General features: G+C 34.1%; 4 protein-coding genes across 5 annotated transcripts; 1 reads left to right on the top strand and 3 right to left on the bottom strand.

Annotated features, from left to right (window-relative positions):
* Positions 1-2,849: 2,849 nt before the first annotated feature.
* LOC100643856 (cysteine protease ATG4D) lies at positions 2,850-6,025 on the top strand. Of its 2 annotated transcripts, none has more exons than XM_003399414.4 (6): positions 2,850-3,315; positions 3,584-3,760; positions 3,935-4,282; positions 4,404-4,685; positions 4,788-5,188; positions 5,272-6,025. In XM_003399414.4, the coding sequence occupies exons 1-6, from the start codon at positions 3,252-3,254 to the stop codon at positions 5,455-5,457; spliced, it is 1,458 nt and encodes a 485-aa protein (XP_003399462.1). In that variant the 5' UTR covers positions 2,850-3,251; the 3' UTR covers positions 5,458-6,025. The 2 variants fall into 2 exon arrangements, with proteins under 2 accessions (XP_003399462.1, XP_012169584.1); XM_012314194.3 differs by having other exon boundaries at positions 3,581-3,760.
* Positions 6,026-7,293: 1,268 nt separating this feature from the next.
* LOC100643739 (GTP:AMP phosphotransferase AK3, mitochondrial) lies at positions 7,294-10,543 on the bottom strand. Its single transcript, XM_012314193.3, has 4 exons — positions 10,086-10,543; positions 8,910-9,029; positions 8,385-8,557; positions 7,294-8,181 (listed from the first exon to the last, which is right to left on the bottom strand). Exons 1-4 carry the CDS (start codon positions 10,252-10,254, stop codon positions 7,972-7,974), a joined length of 672 nt encoding a protein of 223 aa, XP_012169583.1. The 5' UTR covers positions 10,255-10,543; the 3' UTR covers positions 7,294-7,971.
* Positions 10,544-11,475: 932 nt separating this feature from the next.
* LOC100643620 (inactive selenide, water dikinase-like protein) lies at positions 11,476-14,595 on the bottom strand. Its single transcript, XM_003399412.4, has 6 exons — positions 13,951-14,595; positions 13,148-13,252; positions 12,711-12,972; positions 12,446-12,636; positions 12,132-12,376; positions 11,476-11,888 (listed from the first exon to the last, which is right to left on the bottom strand). Exons 1-6 carry the CDS (start codon positions 14,234-14,236, stop codon positions 11,736-11,738), a joined length of 1,242 nt encoding a protein of 413 aa, XP_003399460.2. The 5' UTR covers positions 14,237-14,595; the 3' UTR covers positions 11,476-11,735.
* A 1,518-nt stretch (positions 14,596-16,113) lies between these two features.
* LOC100643417 lies at positions 16,114-17,763 on the bottom strand. Its single transcript, XM_003399410.4, has 3 exons — positions 17,011-17,763; positions 16,773-16,920; positions 16,114-16,679 (listed from the first exon to the last, which is right to left on the bottom strand). Exons 1-3 carry the CDS (start codon positions 17,153-17,155, stop codon positions 16,211-16,213), a joined length of 762 nt encoding a protein of 253 aa, XP_003399458.1. The 5' UTR covers positions 17,156-17,763; the 3' UTR covers positions 16,114-16,210.

Raw genomic sequence — 17,763 nt, 5'->3', positions numbered from 1 at the left:
TTATTATTCTCGAGTTTTCTGAGAAGATAAAAGTAAAAAAAAATTTTCCAAACTAAATAAGAGTAAAAAGTTGAAACGAAAGTAAAATTTAAGCCCCAACTTTAGTGTGATTGAAAAAAAATGAAAGTGGCAGAAACTGCCGATTTACCACTTGTTCTACGTTTAAGTGTTGAACAACATAAACGCCAAAATCAACAAATATACATTCTCTGTTTATAAGAAAAATTTTTACTTCCGTTTGCCACTTTCGTCATTTACTATTGCAACTCCTGAATTAGCAGTTCGATGGAAATCCACCTATCGAACGGCAGAGACTTTCAATTAGCGACACAGTATCGACTCGTTACCACAATCGGAAGTGGAGTCGATTTATCGATTTCGTCAAACTAATATCGCGCAAAACTATTCCGCGTCTCACGTCCTACGTGCCCGTTGCATGTTTACATGCTCGCCGTTCGTACAGAAATATAGCTCAACTAATGAGTCTCTCTGTTCCCAAAGAGAGTTGCCGTTGTTGCGACAGTGATCTTCGTTGGTGAGCGTTCAATTCTACATCCCCAATCCTATCTATTTCGGGTATCGATTTCGAATGACGTCTGCTTCTTCGATCCTCCGTTCGATCGGCGCATTACAAGATGGCGGATCGATTGCCAGTGAATATGACTCCTTCGCCACATTCTTCATCCGTCAATCAAACCACAATCCGATCAAAAAGGATCTTAAGGGAGAGAAGCGTTAAGAACTCGTCGTTAATGTCCTTATTTGAGCCGTACACCGTGATTACGTCGGTCCGCCAATATTCTTGCATGACCTAATTTCCGACCCACTACCCACTCTCTCCTACACCTATCACTTCTCTCTTCTGTCACCCTACCCCAACTCCCCAAGACGAGTCTAAACACAAGACCGAGTTATACTTATTCTACAAATAATTATCCCCGCTGCGTGTATCCCCTTGTCGATTTTCCAGTATTGCCTGGGCTTTTATTACCTGCACACACGTTTACGTATTCATATGCATACATATATATATATATGTATGCATATGCTTAGGTACGATGAGCCAGCTTTAGGGAAACACTCCCCTTCCCTGCGCTCTCGCCCCTTTCCTCCATTCCTCGAATTATCCCGTGGTACCGGCCCTCCCCTCTCCAAACTTTCCTGCATCACCCCACTTCTTTGCAGAGATTTGCCACGGTGCTTTCAATACACCTGCTACCGGCTATTGTTAATGTAACACTAGTCGGGAGGGAGAGATTATTGTCCTGACAGACACACCGTTCCATTTCCTTCCATCAATCTCGATTCTACGAGCACCGATGACCGGCACGAGGCACCGATTCATATTTTTGCAACGACGACGGGTGCGATGTAAAATTTAGAACGAGCGCGAACGTGGTAATCAATGAGGTAAGCCGGGATACGCGTATCTCATTGGTTATTCCGCGACAAGACGCGCATGACAGTTTCCTCCTGTGTGTGTGTGTGTGTATCTCTCACTCTCTTTCTCCTTCTCTCTCTCTCTCTCTCTCTCTCTCTCTCTCTCATATGCGCGATTTTCGTCCCTCGTCTCTTTCTTCAAACCCTCTGTCCTGCTCGTTTGCGCTCCCACCATGGAACGTCCAAACTCCTCGTCTCACCGTTCATCGCATACCCTCGCTCCTCTCGCTTCTCCTTTTCCACCTGATTTTCTCTGTATTTCTCTCTGTCGGTCCTTCCTGACAAAAGTGCATTATTACACTGCAATGAAAAGGGATAATGTACCCCGGTTGCGCTCCGTTATTTCTCCATTAATCCTACTCTGCTGGTGGCTGTCGTAGTTTCAACATTTTTTCCTTTCCATTTCGGCTGCTAATCAATTAGAATAAAAAAAGTGTGAACATTAACGAAACGAGAGAAATGACGAGGTTCGTCGAGTAATAGTAACATTAAGATTTTCATGTACAATAGACCTAAGGACCGTTTTATGTGCCAGCTATAAACCGAAAATACTTGCAGGATTAAGGATTCCTGAAAACTAATAAGACTCGGTTTACGGTGGGGCCTTAGGTTTATTGAGGGTTTGTCTAACGGTGTTTGGGCCTTAACGGTCAGGCAATGAAGGATGTGTCCCTTTCTGTATTCTCTTTCTTTCCAACTTGCCAACTCTCCATGATAGTAACATAAAGAAAATTTTAAACGAAAGAGGTAATCTGTTAATTAATTATTTGAATGAATTGAATAGATCATAATGGATCTGCTCGGTTTTTATTCTATAGATAGTTGCCTGTATAATAGGTAAATTCTGCTGTTGCTGTGGGATTTTTTAAAATCCGGGTAAAAACGGTACAACGTTTGTTAGCCTCTCGAAAGGAGAGGTATTAAATAATGAAATAGCGATAGATATTTGCAGTACCGTAATATGAAAATGAATAAACAGAAAATCATGTTCCGTTATGATTACCAGCAATATAATGTATCTATTCTATATACGATAATAAGTTATAAATTTATTTTTAAATAATTGTTTTAATATCTTTTTATAACTCATAAAATACCATTGTAACAATTAATGAAATTTTATTGATAGAAGAAGAGTACATATGGTAGATACGACTTAATTGTTGTATATTGGAAAGAAAGGAATTATCGGTCATATATTCTTACATTATTTGCTCAAATACTTAAAGCATCCTCAAGTGTGTGCATTCTTTGATAAGATACATACCATCATTTCGAAATCAGATCTGGGCGGCGCAATCCTTGCTTGTCCCTCCCTTCTACCGATGCACTCGCTGCGCTTTTATAATTCTCAATTTTGCCACAATGCGGCGCTGGTGAAGTTACAACGGGCGCTTTAAATTTCACCATGCTCTCAGTATACACGCGTCCTTCCCTGTCGACGGTTCGAGTGTGTCTTTAGACTATTTTTGATCGCTTGCTGTACGATACGCCACTTGTTTCGTTTATTCTCAAGTTGACTACCATCTTTAAGGAAACAAATTATTCTTGTAGAATATCTTACGGACCTAGTATTTCATTTGACGGAAATGAAGTGTTAAGATAACAGTAGGCTGGTAATGAGCTTTGTGTTGAACTTGGCGTGTGCATCAACCGATGCATAATTGTGTTAAATTCTTCTGTGACAATAGTAACAAGTTCGTACGCAATACGATAAAACTGTGATTGTGTATACTGTTCGCGTAATCATAATCGTATTCGTACAAAAATGAAATCACCTTTCTGTGCGGTACTTAAATGTCTTGAAATACATGCTTTCTAAAATTTACTTGTTGGGCATGAATGGACAGGTGCAATCCTCCAGGGAAAGGTTAGGTAAGTGCCAAATTTAATGCAAGTCAATTACGCATAAAAATTTCCTAGTAATTGATTTCTTCCTTGACTGTTCATAGTTGTGAGCAACGGAGATTTTTGTTCATTAGTCATTCCTTTTTTATTACTAAAATCTAGATCATGATTCTTAGTGATCCTACTTCATTCTTTTTTCATTCACTAAGAAAACTTTTTCGTATAATCGGTCGTAAAGAAAAAAGATTTTAGAAATATATGAATTGATTTGTCAAATGTGGCTTATTCTTAGCAGGTTTTACTAATAGTACAATGGGGCTGTTTTCTGGGTTTATTTCCACTGACCGTGTTCCAAACATACAACTGGCTACTACAAACAATGAATTACCTGTGGATGATTCCAATGTTAGTACAGAAGTTGATAGCAAAGTCAAAACAAAATTATTATCCATGTGGAATAATGTTAAATATGGTTAGTATGAAAGAATTTCATAGTTAGTTAACACATTCAATGCAGAAAACATGAATGTACATGTTATAGAAAAATTGATTCCTACCCACGTCCTTAAATTTTATGTCCCACATTAAACGTGTTAACACATGTGCATATTGCAATAAATCTCATTTAGATTTTATTTTTTTGTAGGCTGGACCATCAAAGTAGTTAAAACAAATTTCTCAAAAGAATCTCCAGTATGCTTACTTGGAAAAATTTATCGCAAAAAGCCGGAAGAATTTTTGGAAAAGGCTTCCGAAGCTGAAAAGACTTTAGACACTGGAAGTGAAATATCTTTAGCCATGGATGCTATTAGTTTCGAAGATAGCATAGAGGAATTTAAGAAGGATTTCACCTCGCGTCTTTGGTTAACATACAGAAGGGAATTTCCTATATTGAATGGTTCTACATTTACCTCTGACTGTGGTTGGGGATGTATGCTACGTAGTGGTCAAATGATGTTGGCACAGGCATTGGTCTGCCATTTTCTTGGAAGAGGCACTTATCTTTATTATAAATTTTAGTTATAAATTGCGATGCAATAATTATTGATTATACATATTATACATATATCATATATATTATACTCTTTTTATAAAATAATTCATTTTCTCCATAGAATGGCGATGGCAGGTAGATCAACCACTAAAAACAGAACAACAGAAATTGGATGAATATAATCACAGGTTAATAATTAAATCGTTTGGAGATCTACCAGACAGTACATCCCCATTTTCCATACATACACTTGTTTCTTTGGGTGCCCTGTCCGGAAAACGTGCGGGAGATTGGTATGGACCTTCCTCTGTAGCTCATCTTTTAAGCCAAGCAGTAGAACAAGCAGCGGAACGACATCCAGTATTTAGTAACTTGGCTGTTTATGTTGCTCAAGATTGCGCAGGTAATACAACAGCTGAGATACTTTTATTTGAATTGAATAATATTATTTGATAGGAATTTTTCTGTATACTCCCGACACCTAATCTATAATATTATTTTACAGTTTATCTGCAAGATGTAGAAAATGTATGCCAAATGCCGGATGGCAAGTGGAAGTCTCTTATACTTTTTGTACCTTTAAGGCTTGGTGCTGACAAATTGAATCTTGTTTATGCATCTTGCCTAACACATTTACTTACACTAAATACCTGTATTGGAGTTATCGGTGGCCGACCTCGCCATTCGCTTTATTTTATTGGTTTCCAAGAAGATAAATTAATTAATCTGGACCCACATTATTGTCAAGAAACTGTCGATGTATTAAAAGATAATTTTCCTTTGACGAGTTTTCATTGTACTTCACCACGAAAAATGTTAATATCAAAAATGGATCCTAGTTGTTGTGTTGGATTTTATTTTCATGATAAAATGCAATTTACAAACTTTATGGAGATTGCTCCCTCTGTATGTATGATGATTCTCTTGAAGATCGTTGTTCTATATTTTAGATAATTCCTAAATCTAATGATATATTTTTGTTATTGCAGTACTTGGTGCCGGAAGATGAGAAAGTCGACTATCCGATGTTTTTATTTTGCGAAGGAAGCGGGAAAGATCTCCAACAAAAAGTTGAAAATGCAGAAAACACAATTCCCACTACTACCTCATTTACAGGTAATGGGACGTATGATGATGATCTTGACGAGTGCGAAGAATTTGAAGTACTACAGTGAGATATTTATCATAGACATTAAAGAAGAAATATCATGTACTTAAAAAACATTCATGGATAGTTTTTGGAGAAGAATGATAATGTTTGTCATTAATCATAATTCTCTCTTCATTCGTCCATATATGTACAAGGAAGAAATCAATTGACGACTTTAGCAGATGACAACGTTGCATATTAGAGAGTTGAGTATTAATTTCTAAAATGAATTTATGCCGCAAGATGATCTTTAGATCTCAACGTGCTCGTTAAATGACTGACATGAATTAATATATCGATATTTTCTATTCGCGATAATATATTTATAGATTCAAATTAGCGTTATCGTTGATACTTTACTTCTGTGATCATAATTTAATGCGGCTTTTTGTATATCGGTTTGTTCTTGCACAATTTTTTTTTTATCTCGTTTATTGATCTCAAAAATTATTGCTTTTAAATAATTGTTAGGATATTGATTTACTATATGACTTAGAATTGTCATAACCAAGAAGATATTTATTCTTTTTCACGCAATTATCACGTCAAAAACTTGCGTAGATTGTAAGTTGGCGATTTTGTTGTGAAGAGTACTTTTTATAAAAATTTCTTGATTCCTTACGGAAATGTTCCTGACATAGCATATTTTGTAACACAGTAATATTAGATTTCTCTTAGATTTTTTGCAAAGGTAACTTGAGTATATTTCGTTGTGTGCTTAAGTAAAAAATGTGTGTGTGTGTGTGTGAGCGCGTGCGTGTGTGTGCCTGTGTGCGTGTGCGCGCGCAATCATCAGCGCACATTATACATATATTTAACCATATCTACTTGTTATAACATTTAAGCTTCAATTAATTTAAATTCTTTTTCATAATACAGCTTTAAGTTAATTATTTATTTATTTAATATGTATTCTAATTTTCGTTTAATGACTATATTGAACTTATACTATATTGAACTTATACTAAGTTATACTAAGCGCATCACTATGTTTGACATAACGTTTTATGTTATGAAAGAGAAACATGTAATTAACCCTTTGCACTCGAGATGCGGCTCTCAGTTGCCACGGCTTTCCATACTGTAACTCCAGTGGTGATCGAGAGGCGACAGACCCTGTTGGTGCTAGATTTCGACATCTCCAATTCATGTGAGTGTAATGTTGGTTCGTAAATTAGTTCCTTAGCTCTTTATATTCTTTGTTAGAAGGTGTAAAGTGTTAGACTCTAAAATGAAGATAAAATGTTTAATTTCATATCCTTCCGAAACTATAGTTCTAATAACGTCTCCAACATTAGTTCGGATTCGAAGATCATGGCGAAAGTATAATAGTTTAGAAACCCTAAAAAATGGTTTTCGGAAGTGAAATTAGCTCAAATGAAAATGAACTTAATTTTGAACTGTTGAAAAATGAGATCAATTATATTCAAGAATGCATTTTGGTGAACCCTTTATAAATTATCATACAAAAAAAAAAATACAGAGATTAATATTATAAAATCATATTTTCAAAGATGTAAATATAAATAAAGCATTAGAATATAATGTCTTTATAAGTTAATTTGTATATAAAATCATTTTACGCTAATTGTAAGACACGCGTCACGTATACGCTAAATCATCCGGATTAGCTGCTACGCCTGACCGAAAAATTCCTCGAGTGCAAAGGGCTAACAAGCATATATAACATTAAGCTATTGTTATCATGAAAAAGACGAGTTAATATTCGAATGAAAAGAAAATGTGAGCATGATATATAATGTATATTATACTCATATTAATTAAGATCTGTACACAATTAAAAATTATTAAAATTCTTATATCGGTACAGTTAGAAATAAATATGAAAAAATGATAAAAATCATGTTCCAACGTTTATTTCCTGTTTCGCCAATACATCTTAAAATTACAATATAAACATAATATATATCATACCTTGGTAAATCTGCGCATCATACGAGTCTCAATAAATTCTACCAATTTAGAATAAGTCTTTAGCTTCTTTGATTCCTTTATATTACAATATTAACAATGTTTTACAATTGATATTTATAAAGCATGGTAAGTGTACTTCAATATAAACCATTGTATTTACAATTACTTGTTTCATTCATGACTTTTATTAAAATATTTGACATTATTGTCGTAAATACTTTTAGCAAATTTAACGTGTCGATGTAAAGAAAATATTTAAATATAAAGATCAAATTAAACATATATAAAACAAGTAAAAATTAACAAATTTTGTACTATGATCATGCAAAATATTTAAATGTAAAATATTTAAATGATCTATGTCAATTGTTAAATATATATATATACATATATAGTATATGTAAGTTACAGAAAAATATATCATAGATTTTTTCCACAATTTGTATTCATTAATCAATCCATTAATATTTGTGCGTATGTAAATTAATACCTTATAGCACACATGGAAGTATATGTTCACTATTAATTTAAACGATTTGCACTAATTCGTTATTTGTTCTGTTAAAATACTCTATGCTCTATAATACGCTCTAGCGAATTAAGACTAGGATAAGTATTTTGTAAGGGATTGTTTTACAAGTGGCCATAACTCATCAGTAGTGTTACCTCGAAAAGTACTCAATAGTCCTAAATTACCATAAAATTTTAAAATAGGCTCAGTTGCATCTGAATATCTCTTCAGCCTTTCTTGTACAATTTCAATCTTATCATCGTCCCTTTTACTTAAGGGTTCACCGGTCACATCATCCTTACCCTGTTGAAAACCAAATTAATATTAATCGTTCGAAGGAAATACATAGTTGAGAATGATCGAAAGTCTCAAAGATATAAAAAATCGTGTAAAAAAAACTTTATCGGTTACTAAATCGAAGGGAAGGTAATCTAATTATTAAGTTTTATTAGACATGTTGGCAATGATACATTTGGATATAAATTGAAGTTTCTGTTCCAACTTACCGGTACTTTAGGACTGTTGAACCCGATGTTATATACTCTTCCACTGGGCAAATGAATCCACCTGTTTTTCACGCGGTCTAATATCACCTTGATGGGAACATCAAGGTAGAGGACTAGATTCACTGGATGTATTTTTTGTAGTTTCTCCGCTTGCGTTAAGGTTCTTGGAAATCCTGTAGCAATGCCAAGTACTTATTTCGAATTTAGTTACCCGCCACCGTAATATATTGTATGTTCAACGTCAGTATTGGACATTAACTGATAAAAGTAATAATTTAATCATCGCAAACGTAATCAATTTAATAATTAAATAACGAATTTAATATTTGATCTAATTGATAGTTAAATAACTAACTGCAACTACACATCGTTGAACGAAGATATTTAAATAATATAATAATTCATTCGTTAGTCGCAAAAGGCAATAAAATATCTCAACTCTAATAATCAGTTATTAATTACATTAAATATTGCCCAACGCTGAAGTGACGTTTTTAAGATTTCAATTTCCTTTGAATTACTCACCGTCTAGCAACCAATTCTGATCACCAACCGAATCGATTTCTTTGTTTATCATTGATATCATTACATCATCAGGAACGAATTTACCGGATAACACGTAACTCGAAACTGCTTTACCCAATTCTATATAATTAAAATGATTACATACGTGTTACTTATTAACGTAACGATTACATATATTTATCTTTTCATACTAAGCATTGTTATTTTTCTGTTAATTAATCATACGGCGGACTTTGATACGAACGATAATTGTATCGATGAGAGATCATATTTATCCCGAGAATATTACTTAAATTCATATATATATCAAAGAGTTTGGTATTTTGTCATTGTTTGAATAAATAACCCGACAAAATGATACTGGATACGTATATAAAAGCATAAAGTATACTCTAATTGCATGCGTAATTAGCTATTTCCAGATATGAATGCGTATTCTTCTAAGCAATTTTTTACAAACTATACAAAATTTTGGTAATTTACTTTGTTGATTTTTAATTAAATGTGTAAAATAGTCTGCATAGTAGTTTTTTATAGGATTAGAGATTAGAGATTAATTCATAAAAGTAACAAGAAATACCTAATAAGCTAATACAGATAGATTCTATAACATGAATCTACGTATATCAACTTGATTATATGTACGGAATGACGAAGGCAATTTATACTTGCGCTAGATTAATTTCCTGTATTTGTATCGATAGCTTATTAAATTATGCGTGGAATTTGAAACAATAAAATATCAACAGAGATTTACATTATCTAACAATAAATAATGCTGCAATATAATTCCGAACACGAGTCCAGATGTTTGAGTGTTTATAAATAAACAGTACGGTTTTCATTCAATTCTCGCGTAAATTTAGTTCTCAATGAACGTAATGCGATGCTATTATGTGAAATCGTTAAACAAAACTTAACAAGAGCATAACTTAATTTGTTTAGGAAATATCGAAGAAATAAGCGTTTTTCTAATTGTATTTCATGAAATAAAACATCTCAAAGACAATTTTTGAGCTCAAAGCATATATGTACACACATATATATCACGAATTATACATATCTAAAATTTAAAAAAATGTTCTTGACAAATTTATTTTAGAAAACGCAAAAGTTTTATTATTTTTATTGGTATAATTGAACGATATAGCAAAAAATTTATAGTTTGAAACGTACCGGTGTTACTATTCATATGAAGTCGTAATTTATCACCGCTCGATATGTGAGTCATCTTAAAATGTTTGACAATTCGAGTTGACATAGTTCCTTTACCAGAAGCAGGGGCACCTAGTATTACGGCCCTGAAGGCCGTAGCCTTGGTACACCACGTGGATAACGTTACCATTAAATCGTTACTTTAAAGAAACACCAAAATAAAAAAATTGGAACTTTTTATGTTGAACACTTGAACTTCAAGTTGCTCTATACTATTACTTCTGACGAAGATTCACGCGAGAATGTTATGGTAACTATAATTCTTTGAAATATAACGCGATACTCTATAACAGTGACCTGTGAACCACGATGGCGACCAGTTGTCGAACTGTTAGATAACTGATTAACCAATGAACGAAAACATCTAGTTTTTTCTGCTTTAATTGGTGGCTGTACTGAAGAATGCACGTAAGTACATAACATCCATAATCTACTGCAATATCAATCTTTCTGTGTATTTTGCCACATTAAGTTGTGACGTTAAATGGTTCCTTTATTTTTAACATAGAAGGATTCTTAAAGATTTGATGATAATAATACATTATTTTTATTGACAAAGTAGCACTTTATTCATATGAAAAAGTAATACAACATTAGGGCCTGTGCTCGATTTCTTATTTCTTTTTATAATTATTTTCAAAAGCGTATGTAACGAGAAAACTAGAGAAGGCCTTCTTTTCGTTTGGACAACTTACACATTCTATATAACAATAGGTCAAAATTACAAATTGTGGGAATCTCGTTGGCCTTAAAAGCCTGTCATTGTGTACTACGGGTTAATAATGTCTTTGTTTACATCTTTGTTTGCATCTATATAACTATGTTTTCAATGTTTTCTTTTTCAATTCTATTAAATCCGTAAGTCGAAGTAATGTACAATATATCGTTAAAACCATTTTTTCTTTTTTGCAATATTGTATACCCTTTTAAAATATATTTATAAATCTTCATAATCACGAGCTATCATTTATGTGTACCTTAACGTCCTTTATTAACACTAAGCACCCAAATGTCACTCAATATATTGCAAGTTCGATCAAATACAATTGAAGCTTACCCCGAGCCTACTGCTACTTGGGTATGTACGTAGTACATATTAAGTCTTAAATCTTAAAAAAAATATATACTCAAATTTCATTTCTTTCGTTATTTCATTGCTTCCTCAAATTTGATTTTTTTTTTCAAATTTGGAATTCTTTCCAATAAGAAGTCATAACTGTCAGGAAGACTATTATGAACATTTTACAGTTTTATGATGAAATATTTTCAGCTTTCAACAAAAATTAAAAAACGAGAAAGAAAGAAACGTGTTACTCCTAAGTTAAAACTTGAGACTGAACTTCAATAAAAATAACACGTAAATATAAGTTTGTATTATTATATCTCATTCTTTTAACCCGTGGGACAAAATGGGACGATCACTGTATATAATCAGATTTTTACCCAAATATTGAAAATTCGTTACTTCACCGTAATAATGGTGCACATATAAGTGCTTTGAATCTGATACAGTAGTGTTGATTTATGTAAATGCGTGTTTTCTGTGTTGCGTGTAGTTCCTCCTAAATACATGAAAGTAAATAAAAAAGTTTCGCCAACATCTGTGATCCTTTACCAAAGCTCCCCATCTTTTTCTTTAGCTGGTACTTCTATTACTCGTGGTTTGTCGATTATTCTAGCCATGCGATTCCCTTTCTCTACGATACCAATGATCCACGCTTGGTATCCTTCCTGCTTTTCGATATCTTTACAATATGCAGCAGCCTAAAAATATGTAAATTATATGAATTTGATCAATAAAAGCATTTCATTAACAATTTCCATATTAACGGAAAAAAAAAATAATTGTAAGAGAGTCGACAGCACCAAGATGTCTACAATAACAAATTGGCATGGAAATCTCTATTTCTTTTCCTGCCGTTCTTTAGAGTATTTAATGACGAATAATATACTCTACTGTATTAGCAGGATTTGAGTAAAATACTTAAAGAACAAAAGATTTCAAACCTGTTCTCTAGGTAAGCAAATAAGTAATCCTCCGCTGGTTTCCGCCGAGTGGCCTTGAAGGAGTTGAAACATGTTACCGCACGCTTTTGCTACAGCTGCCATTTTTGCGATTACGGGCAAATTATGAATAACAAAAGAGACTTCGTTCTTCTGGTGTTTGGCCAAATTTTGTGCGTGTCCCAAAAGGCCAAAACCCGTAACATCTGTTGCTCCGTGTGCATTGTATTTATGCATTAATCTAGCCGCTGGAAAATAAAAAGATCAATTACTGTTGTTGTATTAATCAAAATATTAAACTACAATTTAACACATACCTATTCTGTTAAGCCTGGCCATACTATCCATTGCTCTCTGATAAGCTTTCCTTACATCATCTTCACTGACCACAAGTTTAATTCTGTTCCAGCGATCTGCTTGCTCTAACCATTGATGAGCATTAACAGCGACTTGAGTTCCCAGTGGCTTTGTCAAAACAAGAACATCACCCACAACGGCATTGTCTGGTCTGTGATATAAACAATCATCATTAAGGAAGGAATGATACAATCACATGTCATTCATTCTTTCATTAGTACATACACAATGTATTCGTTTGGTTGACAAACAGTAGAAGCAACACCACCTACTGTACACCAAGGATTAACAACTGTTTGACCTCCTGTTACCGTTGTACCAGCTTCCAGAGCAGAATCTTTGAACCCTCTCATGATCAAGGGCACAACAACATCTCTTTCCTTTTCAGTCATCTTTGTACTGACTCCCAACAACATTAGCATATTGTCACATTCAGTAACACCCATGGCATACAGATCACTGATAACATTTGCACATGCAATTTTACCTGGAAAAATACTCCAATACAAGTGGTTAAACAGCATGCCATAAAACAAATTTTATCCGTAATAAAGAAACTGTGTATTTTATGTAACAACTGTGTAATTCAATGAATATAATATAGAAAATGTAACTATTAAAATTGGATGACAATTAAAATATCATAGTGTTGTGCATCTTACCCATCATGTAAGGATCATCAACTAATGGATAGAAGAAATCTGTAGTTTGTACCAAACTAAGCCCTCCATGCCTCAGTGGAGTTACGGAGGAATCCATGCCAATGCCTGAAATGCAAAATATGAATGTTTAATGTTTATCTATTTTCAAAAAGACAAGAAAAAAAATAATATTTCAAAGTTTCTTTTACATGATTTTTTTAAAATATATTTTAATTAAATCATAGAATAACATTATCGAAAAAATATACATTATTTGCATATATTAGTTATTCCGATATTATATACATATTTTGTATATATTATTAAAGTACAAGTTGAGAACACTCGTATTTCCGGTGGCGTGGGAGAAATCGGGCGGGAGACGATAACATGGCTGCTAACTCGATAGGGATGCCTATTGCGATATTTGCACCCTAGGTATTTCCGATAAAATTTCTTATTTACAGCTAAAATTCCCACAACGGGTAACAAATCTCTAGTTACTATATTACATGAATAAAATATAGTATTTAAATATTAACATACAGTACCATCAGGTATGGAAAATTTTCGCCGGGAAAAATTTCTTTAATTAACAAATTGTAATTTCTACATCTTCTCTTTAATAAAAACTATTGCCAAAAAAATATAAAAATCGGAAAGAGCAATTTAATCGTAGAAACGTTCGGACAAATATTTGTATGAACATAACCAATAAAAGTTAGGAAAAAATAAAATTATTATAAAATGTCTATATACAATCAAACATGTCGACATGCGTAATATCCTCTTGTATACGCGCGCAATAAAATCAAGCTACTCACCGATGCGTGGAATGGCCATGTGCATAAAATGGGCATGTTCATGATCTTGTGCGCTACCATCGTCGGCCTGTAGTCCCTCGAGGAGTTTCCCAAGAACCTCCTGAGGGACTTTACACCCTCATCCTTTTAGGTCGGCGAACCGCGTAAGGTGGAAACCCACGTCGAGATCATGTGCCACAGGGTCAAACGGCCTACGCAAAGCTAAGGCGTTTGGATTTCCACCGAGCTCTAACTGGGCTACGGACAGGGCGTCTTGAGCAACCGGGGTTCCCTGTAGTTCCGCCATCTTGCTAAAACTAAAACTAACGACGAACCGGGTACGCGATGCGTTTCGCGGCCCTGGCACAACGATTCTCTTTCCAGCGGCTTCTCCTCCGTTCTAATTCTTGTTGCGCTATGTATCTACAAGTAGGTTCTCACGCTTGCCAGCTGCGCTCTCTGTACTTACGATATGCAGCTACAAATCCACGAACGCCGCCGACAGACAGCCACTGGCTTCGTAGCCCTTACTCTACTCGAGTAACACGAACTCGTTGCAAACGAGAATTATACTTTGCACCGGCGTCGACTAACCGGGATCGTACGTGCTAACAAAATGGACGAGCCTCCAGCTTTTACAGAATCGGAAGAACGCGCAAGGCTACCAAGAGCCCCCCCAATGTCCTTGCCGTGATATTGCTTTATTCTGATAGGCCTTTTCGAATTGACGCATGCGCATTTCTCGCTCAGCCTCCAGGTACGTCCGTATAACAACGATTCGCCCGTATCGGTCGTACGCGGAGCTGAATTTTGTTGTGTCACGAATTGACGCGACAAGTGTGCCTTTGTGACGTGTATATACTTTGCTCTTGATAAGTTCAAGCACCGACAAGCTAATTATCTTTTATGTATGTTCACATCATAATTATCGAATAATTGGGAGAAGATTTGGTTGTTTAAATAGATGCGCAGTTTTATAAACGGTGATCGGCAAATGTTTCTCGTAAAAAGATATTCAGTTTCAATTGTTACTAAGATGTATATTCTGCTTATTTGCCGATTGATAATAACGTATTTTTCTATTCAAATTAGTATACATATTTATATTCCGTTATAACTGATCTTGAATTGATTGGTTGAAATATTTTACACTTTTTTTGGTAAAAACATTCAATAGTAAAAATTCTGATATACGCCAATGAAAGTACAATCTGATTTAAAATTCTTTCATATCCAGTTGGAGTAATATGAAAACGTAGAACTATTTCAGGATTTTTAAAGTCGTTATTTATATTTATCTTTATATTATTCTAAAAATTAATACACATCAATTAGTTTTTATTATAACCTGTTAACGCTAAGAATTTTAGGCAATTTTTCCTATGTTCAGAAAAATAAAAAAAATCATCAAAGATGTGGTAATTTGTTATTGAAAGAAGATTTTTATCTTGTTTTCTTGTTTTCTCGCATTGATCCACGTTTTTAAGCTACGCGATTATTTCTTAGGATCTCTTACTAATGCAAAGTATAGTTTGTAAAGACAATTTGTCTGAAAAGGACCATGTTCGCATTCGCACGTGCATCGTATGTACAATACATTTAAGAATGTTTCTGTAGAATGCAGAATTCAGTTGTTTTCTGACAGTTCACCGGAAACAGCCAAATCTTTTGGCGCAACGCATACTCAATTTTCATTAGTTTTTTCCGTTGGCTCGAAGATACCGCGTTGTTTCGATTGACCAATCCACATTCTTCAGTGATTCTCAGTTATGTCAAGACATGTTTTAACCGTGCATATCTTTCCGCTCATTTCTACATATTCTGTATCTTTTGCGAATTTACGAAGCAAGGAAAATAAGTTGTTATCGGAGTGGGAATAACGGAAACGAGCCATTTCTGTTATCCAGTCCGGTGCAGTCGTAAAATTGTATACGTTCGGCCGTATCTTGTTTCTAACTGTCTCTTATTATTACAAATACTTGTGGGATTTTGTTATTTATTTTGGTGATAAAGAATACAGTTTTATTAATTATTTATTATTATTACGGTTTTATCGATAATAATATATCAATAAATTATAAATTATAAATTATAAATTATAAATTATAAATTATAAATTATAAATTATAAATTATTTTAGAATACAGATTTCTCTTCACAAATTGTGTTAACACCCTTTCCAAGTCTTCTTATATATTTTATTTTATTAAACGTAATTTAGGCAGTCTATATTGTTATACGTTTATACATATCATTACAAACTCTGATAAAGTCCTTTAATTTAAAACTGATCGACTCTTTCGTCCTGTTGATTTTTTACTATAGCGCAAGGAATATCGTTTTCGATCGACATTGCCGATTCCTTTTCGTTTAGTATTTTATCGATCAAATTCAATACAGATATTTTGAAACTTCTTTTCTCTTGTCTCGTCATCTGCCGTACGTCTGGAAGTAAGCTTTTAAAGAACAGTAAGTCTGCATCATTAATCGATTCGTCGACATCTCGTTTTTTGGCTAGGATACAATTATCCAAGCACCTATGTGATAATCGGTCGTCTGTAAGCCTCATCGTTTTACTCCTCACGAACGTGTACTCTTCGTTCTTCGAGTCTCCATCTCTTTCTGGTTCTGGCATCGTTTGGTTAGATTTGTTTAATTTCTCGTAATTAGAGGACGTATCAGAAGCGGTCTCCTCTTCGTTCCAGTTCTCCTGCGCTATTGGTCCTTCCTCGTTCAAACTGTCATCTGGCCTGAAAACAGAAAAAAGAAACAGAAAAAAATAGCTCGATGAATCACGTGATATGTTATCGATTTTCTATTGCATGTCAATATAGGTCAGTTACCTGCGAAGTTTGCTGTAAGGAAGTAAAAAATCCATATAATCGGCCATGTAATATGGTTTTTTTGCTTTCGAATTCGTTGTATTTTGATTTCTTAAATGTCTACTGAAGCTGGCGCGAAGATTCTTCCATTTCTCCTTACATTCTGCAGCTACGGGAAAAATATGCAGGGATATAAAAAATACGGTTGAACTTTTATAGGAAACCTGAAAGACATATTTAAATTTGGAATAATTCTTACCAGAAGCGTTTACTTCTTGCGCCACCGCTCTCCACATTTTATTTCGTACAACCCTATTATGGTAGTCATTACAACTGAGATCATATAATGCTGGATATTTTTTAACTGTTAATACTAAGTTTATGTAATTCCTTGTTTCATCCATTTTTTAAATAATAAATAAATATGTCGCTCTATTGTGAATTAATACCTTCTTAAAAAGAATGGATCATTTATTCAAATTAAAGTACGTTCAGCATTAACAGAAAATTATTTCTCAAAGTAACAACCGCTTGTCTTCTTAATTTCTACACGAATAGTAACCACGCGACTTTGAATTCATAAGATTTGCGTTTATCGGTGTGCAGTCCGTATCACAATATCTGGTGTCATACGGAGTTCGCGAACACGCAATGTCTGCGACGCTTTCCCAACTTCTATCACTTTCACTAGTCACTTTTTCTACTTTTAGGTTGATTTTCTGAGCTGCTGAACGTCGAACAATAGTTGGAATATCATAGCGCAATGCGTAAAACAATATGTACTTGATCGGTGGATATGGTTCGATATCAGAAAGTTGTCGCGTCACCGACAAAACGTCATGTCGCCTCACGTCTGTCGTTTCCAGGAGTGAAGACGATATTGTTGGACCCTAGGCGTACAATAGTAGTGTAAATTGCCTACTAAAATTATTGGTATGGTTTCTATTGTATTGTAATTAATGTAAACTGTTATTTAATACATTATATCAAAGAATCAATTAACACGTAACTT

This window comes from Bombus terrestris, chromosome 11 (assembly GCF_910591885.1).
Source record: "Bombus terrestris chromosome 11, iyBomTerr1.2, whole genome shotgun sequence".
Taxonomy (NCBI): Eukaryota; Metazoa; Arthropoda; class Insecta; order Hymenoptera; family Apidae; genus Bombus; species Bombus terrestris.
Note: the sequence above shows the minus strand (reverse complement) of the source record. Positions and strands in the feature narration are given on the sequence as shown.